Source organism: Gossypium arboreum, chromosome 9 (genome assembly GCF_025698485.1).
Source record: "Gossypium arboreum isolate Shixiya-1 chromosome 9, ASM2569848v2, whole genome shotgun sequence".
Lineage (NCBI taxonomy): Eukaryota > Viridiplantae > Streptophyta > Magnoliopsida > Malvales > Malvaceae > Gossypium > Gossypium arboreum.
In genome coordinates, this window is record NC_069078.1 from 10225259 (window position 1) to 10236418 (window position 11160).

The following is an 11160-nucleotide window of genomic DNA, read 5'->3' on the forward strand; positions in this document are numbered from 1 at the left end:
CGATCACACCTAAAAAGATTGGTGGCGAATCCTATTTTCGTTTTTTTTTTCTCCAAGTCGATACCCGATTTTCCTAAAAAATGGTTACGACACCAAACGACAACTTAAATTTAGAGAAGAATATCATTGGGCCGTGGTCAGAGATTGTGATAAGCAAGTTTAACAAGGCTAAATTTTCTAGACGACGTATAGCTTCATGATTAGCGAAGCCCCGTGTTGAAAAGTCAAAAATGGTGGGTGGTGGGAGGTGCAATTGGCACCGAAAGAAAAAAAGTGGCAAGCAACTTGTTTAAAGTTGAATGGGATAATTGCAATTTTGGTCCCTAATTTTTTAGGCCATTTGCAAGTTAGTCCCTGAGCCTTAACTATAAATAGGCCTAACCATTTCTCATTTCAATCATCCCAACCAATCTTTCTCTCTTAGTTTTCTCTCTTCTCCCATTTGAGAATTCTTAAGAAATTCTATTTGTTTGTAATATTTTGGAGATAGTAAAGTTATCATCCGGTGTTAGTGCCCGAGGACGAGGTATAATTTATCGAACCTCGTTAAAACTCTTGTGTTCTTTCTTGTCCTATTTTTCTTTCAATATTTGAGGGTATAATAGTAGTATTTAATTGTGCTATTAAATTACTATAAAAGGGATATTCTGACTAAGGAAAGACTTGGTATTTAAGAGATCCTTGTGATCCACCTCTCTTCCCTGGGAATTGAACTTTGTGTGATTTTTTAGTACAATAATTTACACGCTCAACCCTATTGAAACAACAAGTGGTATCAAGAGTCAAGGTTAATCGTAGTATACTCTGTGGTTGCGCTTAAACCGATCTTCCACATCAGAAAAGATTTCCTTAGGTATATTGAAAGATTATGGAGAAAACGGTCGGTGTAGGAGCTTCAACATCGTCCATGTGGACAAGACCGACAATTGCAAATGCAAGATTGGCCGTGGAGATCTTTGATGGCACGGGCCATTTTGGTATGTGGCAAAGTGAGGTTCTAGATGCCCTTTTTCAGCAGGGTCTAGACATTGCCATTGATGAAGAGAAACCAGATGATGTACAGGAGAAAGATTGGAAGGCGATCAATCGGTTGGCATGTGGCACAATTCGATCATGCCTTTCTCGAGAGCAGAGGTATGCTTTTTCAAAGGAGACTTCTGCAAATAAGTTGTGGGTGGCACTTGAAGAAAAATTTTTGAAAAAAAACAGTCAAAATAAGCTCCACTTGAAGAAAAGATGCTTCGCTTCACTTACGCCCCAAGTACCACAATGAATGATCACATCACCAAATTTAATCAGTTAGTCACCGATTTGTTGAATATGGATGAGACATTCAAAGATGAAGATTTGGCTTTGATCTTTGTTGGGGTCACTTCCGAGGAGTTTGAGTTCCTAGAAACTACTCTACTTCATGGCAGGAGTGATATATCTCGAGCGAAGTCTCATGCGGCCTTATACGCTTATGAACAGAGAAAGAAGGACAAACAGAAAAACTCAATCGAGATCTGAAGCTTTAGTAGTCCAAGGTCGCTCATACACTCGGAAGAAAACTCAAAAGGGAGATCAAAGTCAAAGTCCGACTGGAAAGATGAATGTGCCTTTTGTCATGAGAAAGGCCTTGGAAGAAAAATTGTCCAAAGTCAAGAATAAGGAAAAAGTCAGTAGATGCTTGTGTTGCAAAGCATGATACCGTGACTCAATTATCATGGTTGCATCATCATCGCTGCTCCATTCAGATGAGTGGATATTGGATTCGGGTTGTACCTATCATATGTCCCTAACCGGAGTGGTTCTCGATTTAGTAGAACTAAATGGAGGAGTTGTTTATATGGGCAATGACAATGCGTAGAAGCTGTTGGGATAGGTTCAATCCAATTAAAGAATCAAGATGGATCAACCGAGTTCTAACCGATGTTGATGCGTGCCCGCTTGAAGAAAAATCTCATCTCATTGGGAGCCTTGGAATCCAATGGTTCGGTTGTTACTATGAGAGATGGGGTTTTGAAAGTGACATCTGGCGACTTGTGATATTGAAGGGCATCGGGAAAAATAACTTGTATTACTACCAAGGTAGTACAGTTATTGGAGCAATCACGCAGACTTAGGTAACAAAGAATTGGACTCAATGCGGTTGTGGCATATGAAGTTGGGACATGCCGTGAAAAATCCTTGCAAATTCTAGCAAAGCAAGGATTGTTGAAAGGTGCAAAGGCTTGCAAATTAAAATTTTGCGAGCATTGTATTCGGGAAAGCAAAAGAGAGTGAAATTAAGATCGCTATCCATAATACAAAAGGTATTTTGGAATATGTTCACTCAGATGTGGGGGCCTTCCAAAACACTTTCGTTGGGAGGAAAACACTACTTTGTTACTTTTGTTGATGACTTTTCCGAAGAGTTTGGGTGTATACCATGAAAACTAAAGATGAAGTGCTTGGAGTTTTTCTTAAATGGAAAACTATGATCAAAAACCGACCGGCAAGAAAATCAAGCGGCTTAGGACGGACAATGGAGGGAATATGAAGTGATCCGTTCTTCGATGTGTGCCAAGAGTATGGTATTGTTCGACACTTCACGCTTAGGGATACACCATGCAGAATGGAGTGGCAGAGCGTATGAATCGAACATTGCTGGAGAAAGTTCGATGTATGTTGTCCAATGTTGGGTTGGGCAAGCAATTTTGGGTGAGGTGTGACATACCGCCATCTTGTTAATCGCTTGCCATCATCTGCATTAGAAAGAAAAACTCCTATGGAGGTATGGTCCGGAAAACCGGCCATGATTATGATTCCTTACATGTGTTTGGATCCACCTGCATATTACCATGTGAAGGAGTCAAAGTTAGATCCGAGGGCAAAGAAAGCTCTCTTTATGGGAATCACTTCGGAGTGAAGGATTTCATCTTTGGTGCTTAAGCACAAAGAAAATGATCTCAGAAAGAGATGTTACCTTTGATGAATCGCCACATTGAAAAGGTAGCAGATGAAGATATTCAGACAAGCGATACTCCACAAGCGGTGGAGTGTACTCCAAAACAGTGGAGTTTGAGCAGATGGGGATTTGCCCAGTTAATAAGTCTAATTCTCCAGCCACAATGGAGGAATTAGAGGTTGAAGAGGTTCGACCCAAGAACCATTAAGTACACTGAACCGATTGCGAGTTGCAAGGCCAAGGAGAGAAATTCGTAAACCCGCTCGACGATCGATATGGTGGCCTCACGCCTTCCGTTGTTGATGATGATATTCCTATCACTTATCAAGAAGCAATGCAAAGCTTAGAAAGTGATAAATGGAAAAGCGCCATGGATGAAGAAATGCAATCTCTCCTGAAGAACAATACTTGGGAGTTGGCGCAATTACCAAAAGGTAAAAGGGCAATCGGATGCAAGTGGGTATTCGCAAAGAAAGATGGATCTCCTAGCAAGAAAGATGTTCGCTACAAGGCAAGGTTAGTAGCTAAAGGCTACGCTCAGAAGGAGGGAATTGACTACAATGATGTTTTTTCCCCTGTTGTGAAGCATTCCTCCATTAGAATTTTGATGGCTTTGGTAGCACAGTTGAATTTGGAGCTAGCTCAACTTGATGTTAAAACGGCTTTCTTGCATGGTGAGTTAGAAGAGGAGATCTATATGACTCAGCCCGAAGGATACAAAGATGCTGGTGGTAGAAATTGGGTTTGTAAGCTGAACAAATCGCTATATGGATTGAAGCAATCCCGAGGCAAAGTGGTACAAGCGATTTGATAGCTTTATGAAAAGGTAGAAGTACACAAGAAGCAAATATGACAATTGTGTGTATTTGCAGAAGTTACATGACGGATCTTTCATTTATCTACTCTTGTATGTTGATGATATGTTAATCGCTCAAGAGCCAAAAGAGATAGATAAGTCAAGGCTCAGTTGAATCAAGAGTTCGAGATGAAAGATCTAGGTGAGGCCAAGAAGATTCTCGGCATGGAGATAAGTAGAGATAGACAGAGAAGCAAGCTTTGTTTGAATCAGAAGCAATATCTGAAAAAGGTATTACAATGTTTTGGTGTAAATGAAAACACTAAACATGTAAGTACCCCACTTGCTTCTCATTTGAAACTTAGTGCTCAATTATCTCCAAAACCGAAGAAGAAAGAGAATATATGGCAAAAGTCCCATATGCTAATGCAGCTTGGGAGTTTGATGTATGCGATGGTGTGTACGCGCCCGACATTTCACAAGTCGTTGGAGTTGTGAGCAGTATATGCATGATCCTCGAAAAGGACATTGGCAAGTCAGGAATGGATTCTACGGTATCTTCGAAAAACCGTAGATGTTGGTTTAATTTTTGAACAGGATGAAGCACTTGGTCAGTTTGTAGTCGGATATGTTGATTCCGACTTTGCTGGTGATTTAGATAAACGTCGTTCAACTACGGGGTATCTGTTTACTCTTGCTAAAGCCCCAGTGAGTTGGAAGTCTACCTTGCAGTCTACAGTAGCTGTGTCTACTACAGAAGCGGAATATATGGCAGTTACAGAAGCTGTTAAGGAGGCTATTTGGCTTAATGGATTGTTGAAAGACTTGGGAGTTGTTCAAAGTCACATTAGTCTATATTGTGACAGTCAGAGCGCTATTCATTTAGCGAAAAATCAAGTCTATCATTCAAGAACCAAGCATATCGACGTAAGATATCACTTTGTACGGGAAGTCTTTGAAAAAGGAAAAATTCTACTTCAGAAGATTCCGACAGCAGATAATCCTGCAGATATGATGACCAAAGTGGTAACAACAATCAAGTTTAATCATTGTTTGAACTTGATTAACATCCTGAGAATTTGAGCACCTTCAGGTGTATGGCGCTCGAGAGCGCATTTGGAGGCATTACAAAAGATAGCTTTATCGAATTTGGGGAGTTGAAAGAAGTGAAGATGTGATTATCCTAATCAAATCTTCAAGGTGGAGATTGTTGAAAAGTCAAAATGGTGGGTGGTGGAGGTGCAATTGGCACCGAAAGAAAAAAAAGTGGCAAGCAACTTGTTTAAAGTTGAATGGGATAATTGCAATTTTGGTCCCTAATTTTTAGGCCATTTGCAAGTTAGTCCCCGAGCCTTAACTATAAATAGGCCTAACCATTTCTCATTTCAATCATCCCAACCAATCTTTTCTCTTAGTTTTCTCTTCTCCCATTTGAGAATTCTTAAGGAATTCTATTTGTTTGTAATATTTTGGAGATAGTAAAGTTATCATCTGGTGTTAGTGCCCGAGGACGTAGGTATAATTTACCGAACCTCGTTAAAACTCTTGTGTTCTTTCTTGTCCTATTTTTCTTTCAATATTTGAGGGTATAATAGTAGTATTTAATTGTGCTATTAAATTACTATAAAAGGGATATTCTGACTAAGGAAAGACTTGGTATTTAAGAGATCCTTGTGATCCACCTCTCTTCCCTGGGAATTGAACTTTGTGTGATTTTTTAGTACAATAATTTACACGCTTCCGACCCTATTGAAACAACACCCCGACCATGTCATTCCGAAGCAGCTTCATTGCCATCACAGTTACTAGTCCACGTTAATTGTTTCCATTTATGTGAGATTTCAATTAAACCACCTCCATCAAGGTTATGTTGGACAGTTGTGGCGCTGGGTATGTCCTGGTTCCGAAAGGAAATCTTGTCAGCCAGGTATAGTACCTGATTGAAGTCTCCCAACAGTATCCATGCATCCAATACCTCAAGTACAACAGAAAATCGACTCCCTTACTTTTGCCCTCAATGATAATGACAGATTCCCGTAGATTAGTGATAGCCAGAAATTATTATTAGAGTCAACGATATAAGCAAAGATCTGATGCTTCTCTTTTATTTCGATATGAAGGTTTACAGAAAGCCCCAAATTACTGCTAATCCCCCTCCTTTCCTAATACTATCTACATAATCACAATTGTCAAAACATAGTTTACTGGCAAAAGCCTTGATTTTTCAAAACTAGTCTGGTTTTCCAACAAAAAGCATAGATCTAAGCTATAGATTCGGGTCAGCTTCATACATTCGGAGAATATCCGAGCCTGACTCATGTCGTGGATATTCCAACAAAGTGCTTTCATTCATCCTTGACAGGTTGTTGTGGGCCAGCCTGCCCTAGCTCTTGAGCGGAGGTGGATGGTGGTTGATCGTCGTTATTGTTGGTATAAAGCTCACAATATATAGTGTATGTCATTGTTGTTAGCTGGATGTTCTACTGGAAATTAGACAAAGAGGGTACATCAGGATCATGCATGCTTAGTGTTACAATTGTGACCCAAATTCTTATTAAAATGAAATATAAGTGACAAGATAGAAGATCTACAAGGATAAAAGTTACTCATTGTGAATTCCCAATAAACAATATACTGGACTGGGGTCGCAATCGGAGGTGCGGGGGTCGAGGCCTCAGCAATACGATATAGACTGTACAAGAAGAATCTCATATAGAAGTTTACTTTCTTTGTTTGATATTGATTTAAATAAGGTATTTCAACCCTTTTTCTTCTCTATCCGTAATTTTTTTCCCAAGAGTGTTTTCACGTAAAAATCTAATCTATGTGTTCTATTTTTTACCTCTTTTCGGCATTCTATTTTGACACTTAAGTTTGGGATGCAAGCATGAATCGCTGCACCGGTGGCTCGCTCATCAATATCATCTTGTGTTACACGTTTCCTCTTTGAGTTAGAAGAACATGAATCAAAATTGGATTGGGATACAATCTGCTTGCCTTTTCCTTTCGTGTCATCTACCTGTTGTCGTGCACAGTTGTGTGCGATGGTTAGTTAGTGAATTCTAAACGCCTGATCACGATGTGGCTTTGCCTGAACCTGTTCATCAATAGGCTGTACCATCTCTATGGCCTGATTTCATACGACAAAAATTCTGGGCTGCATGCGAAGAAAAACGATCAATTGTACCATTTCCTCGAACGGCTCAGGCTTAGAGCTAAAATGTTGGGTACACGTTTCAAATCTTTCTTCAAACGGCTTCTCGCAGTAATTGAAATAATTTTGTTTCTTTGGGACCTTTATTCTAAAACCCAGAAATGAAGAGCAAGTTGATCAATCTTTGCTGTAGCTATATATGATTATGAAAGAAACATCTCTGGATTATTATGGTTCAAGTAAATTAGCTTTCGGTTCTTAATCACTGTGCTTTCTCATCTCAAAATGTCTGAAGCAGTTTTGTTTGAGTCTTGTATTCTGATTTGCATGACTATGATTTTATCATTCCTTAAATATATATTCGACTCTAGCTCCAACTCTTGAATCATGAAAACTTACATTTCAACAATTATATTCTTATAACTTAAAATTCAAAATTTCCTACCATAATCCATGAACAATGAAGCTACTTAAAACAGATATTCTATTGTAGATAAACCTGAAGGACCAACCCAAGGAACTTGAACACTGACCATTTGTTCTTCATACAAAAACCCAACATCATTTCCATTAATATTGCAAGCTTTTGGTTCCTCTGAGGCAAACACTCTCATTTCACCACTTCCTTTCACTTCCATCTTCGCTGACCTCTTTAATTCAGCATATGTTAATGTAAGTATTGCACCACCAGCATTCAACATGTTCACTAATCCAATAGGAGCAAAATGAACTGGTTTTCCAGCCAAGACAGTCACTGGTGAGACGATCACAAGCTCGAAATCGAATGGTCGCAATGAGATTTCAATGTTTTCATCTGGTTTTTTGAGGACCAGTTTCTTGGATTGAGACAAGTAGAGTGCAAAAACTTGAACATGTTCAATACAGAATGGGTTTTTGCCATTGTTCCATTCAATGTCTTTGGGGTTGGTTTTAGCTGTCACCATGTGAGAAAACTGAGATGCACAATGGTTTCTTCTGGTTTCAGGGCACCATCCACCACCTTGGCAATTGAATGCCCCAATCACACCATTAAACTGCTTAAATCCGTAGTCGAAAATGTTAGATATTTCGGGAATAATTGGAAAAAGCATTATAAAATGAACCTTGTACAATGACTAACCTTGTTTAAGTTCCAGATTTTGAGCATGGTCTTGCCATCATGGAGAGGATCTTCAAAGAGGCAATCCTTGGTTGGAAGTGCATAGTATTGGCATCGGAGGATCGAACCGTCGGGCAATACAAGTCGTTTGAGCAAAGGGAAGTTGTGGTTTCCAACAGTATCACTGATGTAAATCGGACCACCAGAGATTGCCCGAGAAGCGGCATGGAACTCGGCACAAGGGTGAGTTGATTGGAACATGTCCCAATCAGGGTGGATAAAGTTGCCCATCCACAAACTGTTGTAGGCACAATGAACCATGTGACAGCCTTGGAGCCAAAATGTGCCATTAGGGTCACCAGATGGATCAGTACACCAAAAATCATCACCTGTCAGACAGGACCAAAACCATAATTGAAAATATATTTCACATCATCATCATCATATATATATATAGAAACTTTTAATAGATAAAATAGCATACCAACACGGCCAAGGCAAATGGCTTCTGTTCCAAGAAACATGAAATCATTGCAGTGTTCCATGCTAGCAATAACACCATTGCCATTGAAATGCTTCCTTATTGAATCTGTTAGTGCTCTGTAATAAGCTTTGGCAAGATCAACTCTTCCACCATAGTTTTCACACAACATTTCCAGCAACTATTACCAAAAAGAACCCAATGAGCATTCATGTTTATATCCTAAAACTCGAAAAAAAAAAGCATAGGGATTAATAGCTTACATGGATAACATCCACCTTGACTCCATCAATACCAACATTTTTCAAGTGCGAATGAATTCCTTCATAAAGTTGATCAGCCTTTTCCGGCGGTACCAATCCGATGCCGGTGTTAACAATCTTATCAACAGCGAGATCTTCCATCGTGTTCTTCAATCCAGGCGACAGTTCTGGCTTGATAATCTCGGATTCCGGTAATCCGGGTACATTAGGCCTTAAACCACCCCAATATCCACATAAAGCATGCCATACATAAACAAACTTCACAGTGTTGAATTCATCCTTAAGATCTTTAATGAAGGCACTCATGCCCTTATTTGGTTCACCAGTGGCTAAAGTTTTAGGACTTCCATAGTCTCTAAACTTGTAATTCTCTTGAAACTTCAATAATCTGCATGGCATTTGCTCACCGGCAACAGTACAATTCATGCCTTCTTTAGTGATAGGATCCTCATCATGGCTGATGGATTGCCATCCATCATCGATCAACACCATCCCCGGTGGGCATCCTCCTTCGGCTAGGCCCTTGACACCTTCCCAAACACCTTGAGGGTGCACAGTAAGGTAAAATGCATCCCAAGTGCACCATCCAAATTTGTCCAAGATCCCTGGTGGGGTCTTTTCATCTAACAGCTGGAAGGTTCCAAGGTGAACCCTCATCACTTCCATGGCTTCCTTGACCAAGTTGAATGGATCTTCACCTACATGAACATAAAGAACGCTCTGGAATCTGGCCGAGGTGACCTTCGTCGACCCGCTTTCGACACAAATATCGATGTTGTCGTTGGTTCCAGGCTGAAGGGAGGCCCTGAAAGGGCCTTCGAGGAGGGGAAGGAGAAGAATATAAGGCCTTCCAGAAGCTGATTTCTCAAGAATAACCATTTGAGTTTCGTTTTCAAGGTCTTTTCCATTGGAACCAACCCAATGAGTCGTCCACCAAACTTTGAACCTGAAAATGCTCATGAACTTGATGTTATTGAGCTTTCCAATGGGAACAACATGGCGGCTGTTGGATTCAACAGCTTCAAATCCGACAAAGGATCCAACACTACTTGGTATTGTTTTGTCAGTGGATGAACCATAAGGGGAAGGAGTTACTATGATGTTTTGAGGGACATCTGAGAGAAAAACATGACCATTGGCAATGAAGTTTGAGCCTTCAAGGGAAAGGAGATACTGGTTATGGCCATCACCAAGGCCTGAAACACTAACTTTGCTTAAGCTTGGAGCCATTGATAATGAACGAAAAGGGTGCTGTTTTTGCGTAGTAAGAGAGAAAACAAAGGTTGATTATATATAGAGACAATAACAGGATTTTTGGAAGGAAATCTAATCAATGAAAATCAGTTTGATTTGATTCTGTCTTTTTAATGAGACCTTCAAACTTGGGTTGCTTAAAAATAAATGGGAAGGCCCCTAATTTATAGGCCAAGGCCTCCCATGACAGGGAATAGAAACTTTGAGAGGAATGGTGATGTGATGATTTTCTTTGAGGGAAAGAAAATAATATAATTGCAAAGTTGAATGTGTATGTATATTTATATATTTACTTGCTAACTTTAATTTCTTTTCCATATATATTCCATCCCAACTTAAATTTTCTTTTTCTTTTCTTCAATCTTCTTTTATCTTCTTTTTCTACAAAGTCATTCATGAATGAAGATATTGTCAAAAAAAAAATATTCCACCCATATAAAATACGAAATTATTTATAATCTTTTTAACTTTTTCACTTCAATATAAATAGATAAGGAATTGTATGAATGAAACTATGATTCTAGTCATCTCTATCCTTATTCCTTCTCTATAGGAGAATAATAAATTAGATTTTTCTTCCTAATTTTAAATTCAAATTCAACTAAGAATACTAAAATTCAAGAAGAAAAATATGATTTGTCATTCTCTTATCAAAAAGGAGTAGAAATAACGTGGAATTATAGATTATAGTTTCATACAATCTTCTTATATAAATATATGATAATAAGAAAATTTTAAAACTATAATAATACACGTAGATTTTAAAAATTATTGGTTGTTAAACATATATAAAGGAATACACTCAAACTATGTAGATGTTATTGGCTCTTTTAAGAACATGTGCTTTTGCTTTTTATTTGTTTGCTTTTCAATGTTGTTGTGTGGAAATCAAGATTTTCAGATTGATATCGAATCGATTAAGTTATCGGTTTGTTGATTTAACTGGTTTGATAATTTTAATGGGTCTAATTATTTCGATTAAATATATAATTAAAAATTTATAAAAATAAGAACATTATTAAAAAAATTAATTCAACTAATTTTTTGTCTGAATTAACTAATTCAATGTTCTTATCCAAACCAATACCCAACTGATTCTATATTTAACTGGTTATTTCGATCTTATTCAAAAAACTTTGGTGGGGATGGATGGAAAATGGATGGAAGAGAAAGAAGGGAAAGGG

The 11160-nt window shown here is 38.6% G+C and overlaps 1 protein-coding gene across 1 annotated transcript; it reads right to left on the reverse strand.

Annotated features, from left to right (window-relative positions):
• Nucleotides 1–7190: 7190 nt before the first annotated feature.
• LOC108456198 (probable galactinol--sucrose galactosyltransferase 5) lies at nt 7191–10109 on the reverse strand. The gene is made up of 4 exons (XM_017754795.2): nt 8723–10109; nt 8463–8640; nt 8000–8367; nt 7191–7913 (listed from the first exon to the last, which is right to left on the reverse strand). The coding sequence occupies exons 1-4, from the start codon at nt 9950–9952 to the stop codon at nt 7350–7352; spliced, it is 2340 nt and encodes a 779-aa protein (XP_017610284.1). The 5' UTR covers nt 9953–10109; the 3' UTR covers nt 7191–7349.
• Between the last annotated feature and the right edge of the window lie 1051 nt (nt 10110–11160).

Coding starts and splice junctions, on each gene's coding strand:
- LOC108456198 (XM_017754795.2), bottom strand. CDS start 9,952: ATGGCTCCAAGCTTAAGCAAAGTTAGTGTTTCAGGCCTTGGTGATGGC. Junction 8,368..8,462: donor CATTTGCCTTGGCCGTGTTG/GTATGCTATTTT, acceptor CCTGTCTGACAG/GTGATGATTTTTGGTGTACT. Junction 7,914..7,999: donor AAATCTGGAACTTAAACAAG/GTTAGTCATTGT, acceptor GGATTTAAGCAG/TTTAATGGTGTGATTGGGGC.